This window comes from Lonchura striata, chromosome 24 (assembly GCF_046129695.1).
Source record: "Lonchura striata isolate bLonStr1 chromosome 24, bLonStr1.mat, whole genome shotgun sequence".
NCBI lineage: Eukaryota > Metazoa > Chordata > Aves > Passeriformes > Estrildidae > Lonchura > Lonchura striata.
The window spans coordinates 8,495,843-8,508,654 of record NC_134626.1 but is presented as its reverse complement, the minus strand read 5'-3'; the positions used below and the strand labels follow the sequence as shown (position 1 = coordinate 8,508,654).

Here is a 12,812-nt window from a genome sequence, read left to right as displayed (position 1 = left end):
TTATTTCTTCTTGTGAGATAGGAAGATAGGATTAGGAGAATGGTAAAGTAGGCTTAAAATTTTAAAAGGTATAAAGAAAATTTTATTAACACTAATTAAAAGAAAAAGATAGTAAGAATTAAAATCTTTAGAATATTTTTTCTTTATTTTATAACTTTTTTTAAACTGATTATGTAAAGAAATGAAATTTAAAATTTTTAGTTCATTTAATCCTTTTTAAATAGTTTTTTTTTTTTTCTCATACAAAACTATGGCAGTCACTAAGCAGCATCCAATTTTGACATCATTCTAGCTTTTTTATCCAGGTCATCATCCTGGTGCTGATCCTGTGGGACTGTGTTATTGTTTTCAAGCCCTTCCCTTCATTAACTGAGTTGAAGATCAGGTGGAAGAGTTCCCAAGGGAGCAGGATGAGACCAATGTTCCTAGTGGGTTGATGTGGTGGGTTGAGCTTGGCCTCATTCGAGTCCTTCACCTGGCCAGGGTGGAATGTAGGGAACTGGGATAGTGAACTGGATGGTGATTTGTGTGCAGTGCTGAAAGGGCTGATCCCAAGGGGATACGTGTTGCTTGCAAAAATGGTGGAGTGGTGGGTCATCTCCCAGAGACCTTCTGAGTGGTTGCTGATGACCTTTCTCTCCTCCCATGTCAGACGAATGACATGACCAAAGCAAGAAATGTGGCCACCAACCACATTCTTCAACTAAGGAAAATTAACTTGTTGGACAAGGACAGGGGTTTCCTCGGGACCTTCCCTTTGGGGAACCCTGCAAGAGATGTCGGGTACCTCCAGGCCGCTGTAAGGTGAATCCATAGAGGTAAGGAGGTGCTGAGAGATGGTGGCTGGAGAAAGACTCTAGCAGGGTAAAGGACCCAGCACTAATGCTTTTCCGACAGCCTGAGTGGGTAGAAGGGCTCAGGGTGAGAAGCTGCTCCCGCCCTTCCAGGGAGGGAAGGATGCGATGTCTAGGGAAAAGCTGATTCCCCGCGGGTCAGGTCAGTGCTGTTACTGCACATCCGGACATGGACTGGGGAGCTCTGACAGCTCCAAATCCGTCGTTTCCCACTGGTATTTAACGCTCCCGGGCCCTTCTGGCAATCATTAACGGGAGAGGGCGCCCCCGGCGCGCTAGGCCGGGAGCCGCCCGCAAGATCGCTCTGCCCTGGGTCTTCCAGCGAGCGGAAGCGGGGTCGGGGACAGCGCCGGACAGAAGCCACCGGCGCATGGTCGCGCGCACTTCCCCGATCGTGCCCGGTGGGGGCGGGAGCGGCGGCCGGAAGGGCCAATCAGGGGCGGGGGCGGGGACTCCGGGTCGCCCGGTGAGAAAAGCTGGCTTGGCACCCACGGGCGAAGCAACCAATGGCGCGCGCTCTTGGGGAAAGGCAGGTGTCGTCGCCAATAGGTTTTCGGTGGGGGGCGGTGGCGGGTTGGGGAAAGGCCAATGGGGTCGCTCTCCGTTTAACGGGCGGGCCGGATGGCGAATCGCGGCGCGTGCGGGCGGGGCGCGCGGGGTGACTAACCGGTGCGCGCCGCCATTGTGGCCAGTTCGATCGGTATCGGGAGCGGAGAGCGGAGCTCAGCGAGCCCGGAGCAGGGAGCAGCCCCCCCCCCGCCCCCACGGCCGGCCTCAGTCACCATCACACCGCGGGAGGCGGCGCAAACAGCAGTCACCACCACCGTCCGCACCGAACAGCCGCCGCCATGAGCAGCGAGGCCGAGACCCAGCCGCCCGCCGCCCCCGTCCCCCCGGCGGCCCCCGCCGCCCCCGCCGACTCCAAGCCAAACGGTGGGACCGGGAACGGGGGCAGCGGCCTGGCCTCGGCGGCACCTCCCGCTGGCGGGGACAAGAAGGTCATCGGTGAGGGCAGCTTGGGGTCCCGGGGTGGGGTGGGAAGCTCCGATCCCACTGCCTCTCTCCCTCCATGGCTGAGGTTGGCGCGCGCTCCCTTCCGCCCGGAGGGGCTGTGCGCGCCCCCGGCTCGTGTCCTCGCTCGCGCGGCGGCCGTTAGTCGCCCCCCTCTCCCTCCCCGCCCCGCGCGCCGCCGGCCCCGCGTGCCGGGTGGGGGCGGGGCAGCGCAAGATGTCCGCCACGCGGGGCCTTTGTGCGCGCGCCCTGCCACGTGCCCCTGACGTGCCGCTCCCTCCCCTCCTTCCCCTCTTCACTCTGCCCCTTCCCGCAGCAACGAAGGTTTTGGGAACAGTGAAATGGTTCAACGTGAGGAACGGTTACGGCTTCATCAACAGGTGAGTGCCCAGACGCGGCGGGCCTTGTCACGGGGAGCCCCGGGGAGGGGGGCGCGGCACTTGTGTCCCGCGGGTGACAGGCGGGGGCGGGGAGTGGTGGTGCCTTTGCCGCCTCTCGCCCTTCTTGGTAGAAGGAGCTGGTACGATTCGCCCTTTCTCCACCCCGGGGTTTCTGTCCTGCTTGGGGCTTCCTTGGGGTTGGCTTTTGAGTCCTTTAACCCTGGGCAAGAGCTGCGCTCTCGAAGCGAGTCTGTTTCCATGGCGATGTGTCTTACATTATGGTCTATCCCTTTATGGTGTTTTGGGGTTTTTTTCCCCCCTTAAAGATATAAAAGTGCACTGGCTGTCAGCACACATTTAAACTCCTGCGTAAAGTTCAGTCAATGCAAGTAAAAATTGCTTTTAGCACTTGGTAGTTTAAACACACTCTAATGAGGACACTGTCAGCATATGGCAAAATGAGCAAAAGGAGCATAGTTCACACATTCTAGTGCCACACTCAAGTGCACAGACTGGTCTCATGAAACAAGTGCCTAGAAGATTCTTTTTGTGACAGTAGTTGATGTGAAAGACTAATTTGAACGCTTTGAGAAGTATGTAGGTACCTGAAGTAGGTCTGTCAAGGAGAGGAAGTGCTCTGCAAACAAGTTTTTAGAAAATGGGCAATTCTTGGCTCCATTGGCTGGAGGGGGGCTCCCTGGACTGTTGCTAGAGCTGTTTCCCTTATTTTGTGGTACTTAAACTCCCCAGTCTCAGAATGAGGCTGTGTACTGGGAAATCCCCTTTAGGCCAGCAAGTATAGTGTTATTATTGGAACTTTTGTTTATGTTTGGTTTAAACACTGCCTTTTGGAACTGCCTGTTACTTTATGAACTAGTCTAAATTGTTAAACTCCTGAATTAGTTCTGTGTCTGCAGCTTTACAAACCTGCCTCCCATTCTGTCCAGTTTGCATTGTTCATCATGCCATGCTTCAGTTCCCAGTGTTGTGGAGTCACCAGTGCTGAGAGCTGTTGTCTCTGGCCTTGGAAATGCCTCCCAAGTCCCAGCCACAAACCCCACCTCGAGGGAAGGCTTTTCCTGTTCCCTCAGCAGTGAAAATGTTCTGTGGTGTCAGTCAAGCAAGGAAGCAGCAGCAGCAGCTAGTTGAGACATCCAAGTAGCTTCCCCAGTCATTAATTTGGCAGCTGTTTAATCCCTGAGGTTGCCATTTGTAATGAGAAACCCAGCATGATCTCATATTATCAAGAGATTAGAGGCTGGTAACTGAAGGGGAGGACATTTCCTCAGCTCTGAAATCTTTACCTGGCTGCAGGGAAGCTGTGCAGGAGCTCCTGCCCTTGCATGGCTTTGCTTTAGCCAGGTCTGCTTTCAAATAAAATGAGACTATGGAACTGAAATGAGCTTTGAGGTATGTGCATGCTCACTTCAGGTATTTTCTGAGTCTTTTTAATGTTAGAAGTGTGATTCTGTTACAAAATAGGAAGGAGTTTGAATTCTGGGTCTTTGATGGTTGTTTCTCATGTTTGCCAAAATAACAAGTTGATGTGCCAAATCCGCTGGCTTGGTCTGTACCATAACTGGAGTTGCACTGTCTGGCATGGTATTTGGTGCCCTGCTGGACTTGGCATCTTCTTTGTCTGCTTATCTATTTCCCTTTCTCTAATATATTTTAGTGGATAAAAGATGTGAGTGGAAGAGTGGCATAGTGCAAAGATCAGTTAAATTGTTTGGCCTTTAGAATGGGTGTTCCTCTTGTACCCTTCCAAATTTTCTTTGAAAAAGTGATGGTCCTGTTGTTCCATCATCCACACGGCAGCATGCTTGCTGCTTCCAGATGTGCTTGCTGGAAAACAGCATTGGGAGTGATGTGGCCAATGGCGTGGGGCTGTAAAATGGCTTGATTCAGTGAGCCCTGTGTGATCTCGTCAGTTGTCGAGCCAAAACTCTGATGTCCTCTTGAATGGAAACTGCTTTGCAAATGGATTTTAAAAATAAGTATCCAGTCTGGTTGTCCAAAATTCAACCTGGGCAAAAGTACAAGGTATCCACATTTGTGGATGAGCACTTCCTACCACTGTTTTTTTAGCTGATGATGAAGGAAGGTGCTCAGCATTTTTACTAGAAACATGCTACTATTCTCTTGCGAAGGTTTTCAGCATTTTGGACATTGTGTTTTGAAGAAGAGTCTTTCAGCTTTGGCTTTGCAAGGGCTTCTGAGTGCTGCATTCTTGGGGCTTTGGAGATGATATCAGAATGGCTCTGCTCGGCTGCCTTTTCCCAGTAACCTTTGAGGTCTGTAGGCATCAATTTCAAGAGGAAACAAGGGGACTTATTTTTACTGGTGATGTCTGATGGAATAGCTGTAGCTTGTATGGAGTTTATGGAAGAAGTTAAATTGTCAATTCTCACTTTTTAAAGCTGGGGGCAAGGAGCACCTGGCTTTATCTTACTAAAAACCAGCCCAAGTATTCTATTGTCCCTAGCTATGAGCACTTCAGTTTGGAGCAAGTTTTCACACAAGCTTACTTATGTCTTTACCTAGGAAATAAAAGCCACTTGGCTGTTGATTCAGACTGTTCCATGCAGTAATGAAACTTAACACCGCAGTGAGGGTGGGTTGATGTGGTGGGATCTGGGATGTCCATGCTTCTGGAGTGGGGGAGATGGCTTGTGCAACCCTAACCAGCGCAAGGTTGTCTCTCTTGTGCCTTTTCAGAACAGGATAGAAATTTCTGACTGAAGCTGGTACTGAGCTGTGGTTGTTCGGGCTCATGGCAGATGCAGAAACTCTGCCAGGGTCATGCTCAAGGGTGGGTGCTCTTGGGTCCTTATATTTACAGACCTGAGCTGTTTTCTGTTTAGTGAGAGGGGAGACCAAGGCTTTACCAACTGTGCTGCCTACCCGGGTAGCTGGTGTTGCTGTGCCTCAGGTGAGTGAAACATTGAGGCTGAGGGGATGCAAGTGAGGCTGCAGTGGCAAGGGCAGGGCTGCTTCCAAAAGCTGCAGTAGCCAGTCTACCACAGAGCAATGCTGGGAAGAAGTTAGTGCTCACTGTCAGGTGTTCAAACATCTCTGGTGATGGGATGTGAAGGATAGAGGGGTGTGCAGCAGTGAGGAGGAGAAATGTGCCTTACTGAACGTTCAGCATGTGCTTTGCACTTTGTGTAAGCTGATCTTTCCTACACACAGTAAGCTAATAGGAAGTAGTTGAGGGCAGGTTGAAGAGTAATGCTCAAAGCCTATTATGATATATCTGCATTTTCCCTCTGTACCAAACAGCTGAATTTTTAATTTACTGTGCATTTTATTCATGAAGTTCAATTTCCTGTTGTCTTGCAGGAATGACACCAAGGAAGATGTGTTTGTCCATCAGGTAAGATTTCCGTGAAACTATACTCTTTCTCAGAAATAGCCTGTTCCTGACCCATTTAAGTAGGACTGAAGTTGTGGAAAAGCCTTGCCTTTTCATTGTTACTTGAACACAAACAACTGCTTCTTGGTTGCATTGCAAGTAGAGCCTGCTTGCATTTTGGGGTTTTGCATATTGGCCAAGTGGGCTGATGGTGTACAGTGATGAGAATTTCACTGGATGCTAGCATGGACTTGCGGATAACTGCTTGGAGTCCAGTGATCCTGTGGATTCATACAGTGGTTAAGTAAGCATCTGGAAGTAAAGTTAAATGAAAAGCTTGCAGCAGGGAGAGAAATTAATTGAACTTAGGGATAAAGTGCCAATGAAACTTTTTTCTTAGGCAGAATTACAGTTTTGATTGCTCTAGGCTTCCAATTAAAGTCTACAAATACTTTAGTAGTGGCTTTTCAATTTAACTGATACATATCCTTAGATAAAATGTATGGCAAATAGGTAAGCCTCTGGAAAATGGACCAAGACTGCACACCACACCTGTGTCTTACTTTATGGAGCAGATTTGCCTTGATTTAGTTCTTTGTCTGAATTGAGAGGCTGTGATCAGCAGTTTGCTTTTTACCCTTTCTGGCTTAGGGTCTCCTTAGTAAGCAGCCCACAAAGAATTCTTAATGGAGCCTGCATGTCTCTGGCATTAAGGAGTCCATGGGTCATTCTTTTGTCTCAAGTTAGGGATATGCTGCTGATGTTAACACAAAGGAAGGGGAAAACAATGCCTGGAAAGTGTTTTGTTTTTATTATCTCTCAGCTTCATGTTTGTTCTTTATCTGAATTACCAGCTTTTAGAGGCACTGGTTTTTGAGAGGTTATACATACCCTGTGGGTAGGCTTTCAGACCTGATGCGCAAACAGGGCCTCCTGTAAGTGACCTTGACTTACCGGTTGTGTTACAGGACTTGTCATGTAGCTGCTATCTATGTTTCTGAAATAACAGTTTGGTAATGATTTGTTTTAGTGTAATATTTTTACAATTAAACAGTTATAGGGCTCTAATCGGAAAGAAATCTGGTTGTTTGAGAAATCTAGTTGTGTATGCTTTTCTCCATTACATAGCTCAGGTGTCACAAAAAGCTGTTGGATTGGCTGCTTGTTGTAATAAGGCTTTCCTTAAAGTTACTGAGACTTGTGGGCATGTTTTTCCGTTGATTCTCTGCAATTTAGGTGGAAGAAATCTAATCCAAATTGTGTGGCAAGTATTTATATTAAAGTCGTTACACTTTTATTGCCCTTCAGTTACAATGTTTGATAAACAGGACATGCCTGAGCACAGTGTGTATTGAGTATTAACTTGGCTGTTCAAGATGTCATCCAGTACTGCAGAGCACTGAAAACTGAGTCTGTTCTAAGTAATGTTGTTTGACAGGTGGCTGCTAATACAGAGGATTGTCTGGTGCTGACACCTGGAAAAGACCAATCCTTGTTGTGCACAGCTGGAGTAGATTTAGATTGGTTAGTCCTCTAGTAGAAACTCTGGTGTTGGAAGCCTTGGAGGAGGAGATCTCTTGATACCTGGCCATTTTTATGTTTACAGAGTATGGAACACAGAAGCTGCTGTATCCTGTGGTGTGTGGGAAATAATGGAGGGCTGGAAATCCAAGAGGGTGATTGGAAAGGCTGTGATATTTTGGTGTATAGGCATCAGAGGAATGTATAGCTATCATAATGATGTTGAATTTTAAACTGATTAGGAATGCTTTAGCTAGTGCATGGTGTGAGAGTTTTCCTCTTTGTTTTGAAACTGCCTTTTTAGCCAGCAGACAGCATGTTGATAGGTGCTTCCAGTTAATGGTAAACCTGTTGCACATTTCAAATAGTCTGGAGCATAATAGAGGTACATTTTAGGACTTCTGGGATTTTCCCAATGATTCAATTGCTTTTTCAGGAGTACAGGTCTTTCTCCTAAGATAAAGAAACTAAGTATTTAGTAATCTTAAAAAAAAAAATCTTCCTTTGTATTCTTATGCTGTGCCTGCACTGTTGTGTCGTTAGACTGCCATAAAGAAGAATAACCCCAGGAAGTACCTCCGCAGCGTAGGAGATGGAGAGACCGTGGAGTTCGATGTGGTTGAGGGAGAAAAGGTAAACACAACTCTCGGGTGTCAGAGCACACATGGAAAACTCAGATTGCAGGCTTTGGTGTGGTGCCTGTGGTCTGAGTTGACGCCTGATGACATCCAAGGAGGTGAATGGTTTTTCATTTCTTCACAATATGGAATTGCTCAGTATTAGACTGTTACGCTGTAGCTGGTGGGATGGTGACTGTTTCCCTAATGCTGTTTCCACTCTTTAGGGCGCGGAGGCAGCCAATGTCACAGGACCTGGTGGAGTTCCAGTGCAGGGCAGTAAATACGCAGCAGATCGTAACCATTACAGACGATATCCACGTCGCAGGGGTCCTCCACGCAACTATCAGCAGAACTACCAGAACAGTGAGAGTGGGGAAAAGAACGAAGGAGCAGAGAACATACCAGAAGGTCAAGCCCAGCAACGCCGTCCCTATCGCAGGCGGCGGTACCCACCTTACTATATGCGTAGGCCCTATGGGCGTCGTCCACAATATACCAACCCTCCCGTACAGGGAGAGATAGTGGAGGTAACATTTGCCTGACATATGATGCTAAATGGGCTTGGTTGCTTTGGAGCAGGGTGATGGGATGCACCTTTTGACACTCATTGTAGGTACTCCTGATGATTTTGGTAAGGTTTGGCAGTAGTGTGAAATTAAGTAGCTGAAGGTCTTCATGTTACAGCTTCTAAAAACCAGAGTGTTTCAATTTGTATGATTAAGTGAAGAATTCTCCATCATGTGCACACCTGTTACCTAGAACTGCTGTCCACCTTGACTGGACTGGTGACCTTCCAGCTCCTTTCTCACAGTGTGACGAGCTGTGGAGTTAGTGCATTTCTGGTTGGGGCTGAGACAGTCTGTGGCTTGATGTCTTGCAGGGTGCTGACAACCAGGGTGCAGGAGATGGCAGACCGGTCAGGCAAAACATGTACCGGGGTTACAGACCAAGATTTCGCAGGTATGCTACAGATCAGCTGCTGGTTTTAGCCTTGTTCAGCAACAGAACCAGGACATGGTGATGCTCAGGTGCTGCATAGTTAAAGCCTAGCTTGACTTTCAGGGGTCCTCCTCGTCAAAGACAGCCTAGGGAGGATGGAAATGAAGAAGATAAAGAGAACCAAGGGGATGAAACCCAAAGTCAGCAGCCACCTCAACGTCGGTATCGCCGTAATTTCAACTACCGACGCAGACGCCCAGAGAACCCTAAACCACAAGATGGCAAAGAGACTAAGACAGCCGAACCACCAGCTGAGAACACGTCCGCTCCCGAGGCTGAGCAGGGCGGGGCTGAGTAAATACCGGCTTAACATCTCTACCATCATCCGGGTGCGTGACCAGGGGCCTGGGGATGCTCTTTGCTGGCTTTTTCTTTTGTTGCTTTTCATTTGTGCCTTACAATGTTTGGACTCTTCTTGCTCACGCATGCTGTAACTGATCTGCAAGTGTCTCTGCAGCACTGAACTGTGAGGCTTTGTTCCATCAGTGGTGACTAATTGGGAGGACTTAGTTACAAGCTTTAAGTGTCATTGATGTAATACTGTTACAATTAAAATTTTGGCTGTGTGCAGTAGTTCAGGTATACAGCAGTCTCTGCTCATGCAGAAATCAAAGCAGTGCAAGTGTAAAGACTTGAAAATAGTCAGGAGAAGCATATGCTGAGATTTACCTAGCTCCATCAGTGCCTAAGCTGAGTCCTTGCAGGGAGGTGGATGGCATTGTGACTTTGGCATCGATTTCTACAGAGGTGATGTAGAATTAGCAGGAGTGTCTCAGGAGCAGCTTTTTGTCTAATCAAAGCACTGGAAAAACTGGTAGGAATGGCTGTTTCATCATAACGTGTGGAAGCTGTGTCGCAGTGCCAAGATGTGGACTTGGGAGGGTTGTGTGCAGGGCAGGGGCCAAAGACTGGGTTAGTTGCAAGGGAACCTATCTGTGGCTGGGGCTTGTTTCGTGCTGACTTGAGAGACGGTTCTGCTAGTTTGGAATATTTTCATTGCCAGGACTCTACTTGTTTGGCATTTCTTGTCACTCATGTGTGTATCCTGTTCCTTTTGTTCCTCGCTCCTTGCTTATTGGGGAGCAGGAACGTGGAAGAAGCATTTAGGCTGTAGTGGGAGCAGTCTGAGTGGTCACATTGATAGGAAGGACAGGAGCTAGAGGACTTGGGCTGGGAGAAGGCTCAATGTTGGCAGCAGCTGCAGCCTCTCCAGCTGTGGGAGCTTGGGGACTTGATCTGCATGGACTCTACTGCTTCATGTTCCACTTGCAGATGGATAATTCACTCACTGTCCAGGCTGTGCTGCAGTGATCTCTGTGTACTTTTGGTGAGCATTTGTATCCTGGTATTCATCTTTGTGGTCAACACATCTTGGGTGAATTAGAACATGGGCTTCAGAAGGATATCACAGTGACACCTTGGCTCCTCTTGCTCTCTGGTAGCATTGGAGAATACTGGGTTTAGTTTCTGTGCTTTGAGCAATGGCTGAATTTTGGCAGACCCTGGTGGGAGCAGCCCTCCCTATGAGTGGAGGGATCTCTTAGGGTTTAAGTTAACTGCTCTCTTTGAAGTCCTTGGCATTGTTCCTGTGCATAGGTGACTGGTGTGGTGGTGGGGGTGGAGTGAGGCTGACAAAGAGAAGTAGCTGGTGAGGGTTGGGCTGTGAGCTTGTGACAGGATGAATTTTTGAGTTGCAGGTGAGCCTTGGTACACAAAGTACCCCAGTAACCCTTTGACACCTGTCTGATCAGCCTTTTTTTTTTTTCCCCTCTTTTTCAGTTTAGTCATCAAAGAAAAGACTTCAAGAAATGAAGAAGAAAATGAAATTCCAGCAATAAGAAATGAACAAATGAATTGGAACTGAAGACCTTAAGTGCTTGCTTTTTGCTGTTGACCAGATTACTAGAACTATCTGCATTATCTATGCAGCATGGGGTTTTTATTATTTTTACCTAAAGAATTCTCTTTTTGGAAATGATAAACGCGTTTTTTAAATGCCTGTTTTTTCTCAATATACCTTTAAAAAAGTTTGTAAATTGTTTCATATCTGGTCACGTTGAGATTTTTAAGAACCTCATTTTTAATTTGTATGAAATATACGCCTGATTTTTTCAAGTCAAACTGCAAGCATCAGTTAATAAAGGTCTTAAAGAGTTGCCATGTGTCCTTAGGTATTTTAAAGGTTTTAAGTAAAATGGTTTTAACTATTCATAGAAGGTTTGGGGGGAAAAATGGCTGCTTTACTCTTTGGGCATACAGGCTGGTGGGTTAAAGCAGAAAAGCTGAAGTAAAAAAAACAGTGAAGGTGCAATTGAGTCACATTGGAGAATAATGGGCAAGCACAGAAGGGTGGGAGTTTCTTGTGCTAGCCCAGTGTATTTCCAGGAGCTGTTTGCTGGTACAGCCTGGCTGTGTGCTTGCTGGAATGCAGCACTTGGAGACCTGAGGTGGTGTGAGGGTGCTTAAAAAAAAAAGGGGGGGTAGGGGCGGGACCTTCCCCCAAAAATGGTAAAATCACACATTGGTTTGGATTGAAGGAATGAGGAGTGTTAAAGTTCACCTCATCCCATACCCTGTCAGTGGGGCAGGGACACCTTCCACTTGACCAGTTTGCTCCAATCCCTGTCCAGGTTGGCCTTGGACACTTCCAGGGGTGGGACATCCACAGCTTCTCTGGGCAGCCTGTGCCAGATTCTAGATTCCAAAAAATCCCAGACTTGTCACTGGGGCTGTGCTTTAGCACAATTGCTCCATGAGTGCACTCCAGAGCCAGCTGGGTGCAGAAGCACAGAGATGGAGCTGAGCCTTATGACAAAACTGGCTTTGGCTGCGCCCCACTGCCATGGTGAGAACCTGGTGTGTGGGGATTGCTCCCTCAGCATGGACCTCACAGCTGTGCCATGGTCTGACAGCACCATTGGAACCACTGCAGAGCACTTGCAGGAGGGGTTGGCTGTCCAATGGCAGCTTTTGGGACCTTTGTACATACTAGTGAGCTCTGTACTCTTAGTAGATTTCCTGTGAGCTCCAGTGTCCCAATCACCCCTGGTGTCCCAACAATCCTAATGCTCCAGGCTTTGCTTTCTCCAAGCACCTGCTAATGCTCCCACCTGCCCATTCCCTGGTTGTGCCACCCATGAGCATCCTGCCCTACAGATGCTGCTGTTTGACGCAATCTTGTCTTTGCTCCTTCCTGTCACTCCGTGTTTGAATTTTCTCCTTTCCAGGTCCCTGGGGTCCTGGGAAGCAGGGACAGAATTGCCCTGGACATTCCTCTTGCAGAAGTGTGAGAAGCTGCAATAAACAACATCTTTGCTGTTTTTTGGCTTCATGTGAGGGGGCAGATGGCTCAAGAGGACCCTTATAGCACCTCTGGGTTCTGGATGCAGGTGCTTTGCAGCCTGGCTGGGTTGCTGGAGTGGGACTGCAAGTCTTCACATCTATCTGTTTTGGGGACTGACTGTGCCCCTGCAGCACCACCTGCTCAGACCCGGAACTCGACCTTCCTCTTCTCAGGGTGACAGTACTAAGGAGCTTCTGCTTGGTTTCCCTGTGCTGCAATGGTGTCTGTGTGCTTAGCTTGGGGTGAGAAGTAAGGGATGAGGCCACTACCAACATTCAGTAATTGAGGGTGGTGGGGATTGTGTTGGTGGTAGTTTCAGGTTCTAGCTTGTTTTCATAATGGTTTATAAATGCTGAAAATAATTCATTTGGAAAACAGAACTCAAATTTTGTGTGAACGTAAAAACTGCACTCTGCTGGTAGAGCATCTCGATCAGGCTTCAGACTGATTCACCTCCTTGTGTCTGGTGTGTATGGCTTCGGTGTTCCTTCATGATCCCCCATGAAAACATGGATAACTAAGTGTTCCAGACTCCTAGTTTGTGAGCACGCATCTTGTGCTGCCCTGAGTCTGAGCCCAGGGAAGGTTTCCGGTGGGCCTGGTGTGGGAGAGCTACCAGCCACATGGAGTCAGTGCTGCTCCATTTGGAAGACTTCCCACTGAATTCTCGCAAAGCATGGGCTGAGCAATGTCAGAGGAGCTAATCTGCCCTCTGTTCTGACAGCTTTC

At 48.0% G+C, this 12,812-nt stretch overlaps 1 protein-coding gene across 3 annotated transcripts; it reads left to right on the top strand.

Moving 5' to 3' along the window:
- The first annotated feature begins 1,539 nt into the window (after positions 1 to 1,539).
- Positions 1,540 to 10,896, top strand: YBX1 (Y-box binding protein 1). 3 transcript variants are annotated; one of them, XM_021533748.3, is made up of 8 exons: positions 1,540 to 1,859; positions 2,182 to 2,245; positions 5,588 to 5,621; positions 7,665 to 7,754; positions 7,966 to 8,268; positions 8,622 to 8,701; positions 8,792 to 9,069; positions 10,525 to 10,896. In XM_021533748.3, the coding sequence occupies exons 1-7, from the start codon at positions 1,703 to 1,705 to the stop codon at positions 9,036 to 9,038; spliced, it is 975 nt and encodes a 324-aa protein (XP_021389423.1). In that variant the 5' UTR covers positions 1,540 to 1,702; the 3' UTR covers positions 9,039 to 9,069; positions 10,525 to 10,896. The 3 variants fall into 3 exon arrangements, with proteins under 3 accessions (XP_021389423.1, XP_021389422.1, XP_021389424.1); XM_021533747.3 differs by having other exon boundaries at positions 10,520 to 10,896; XM_021533749.3 differs by having other exon boundaries at positions 1,541 to 1,859; positions 8,804 to 9,069; positions 10,520 to 10,896.
- The last annotated feature ends 1,916 nt before the right edge of the window (positions 10,897 to 12,812 follow it).

Coding starts and splice junctions, on each gene's coding strand:
- YBX1 (XM_021533748.3), top strand. CDS start 1,703: ATGAGCAGCGAGGCCGAGACCCAGCCGCCCGCCGCCCCCGTCCCCCCG. Junction 1,860..2,181: donor CGGGGACAAGAAGGTCATCG/GTGAGGGCAGCT, acceptor CCCTTCCCGCAG/CAACGAAGGTTTTGGGAACA. Junction 5,622..7,664: donor AAGATGTGTTTGTCCATCAG/GTAAGATTTCCG, acceptor TTGTGTCGTTAG/ACTGCCATAAAGAAGAATAA.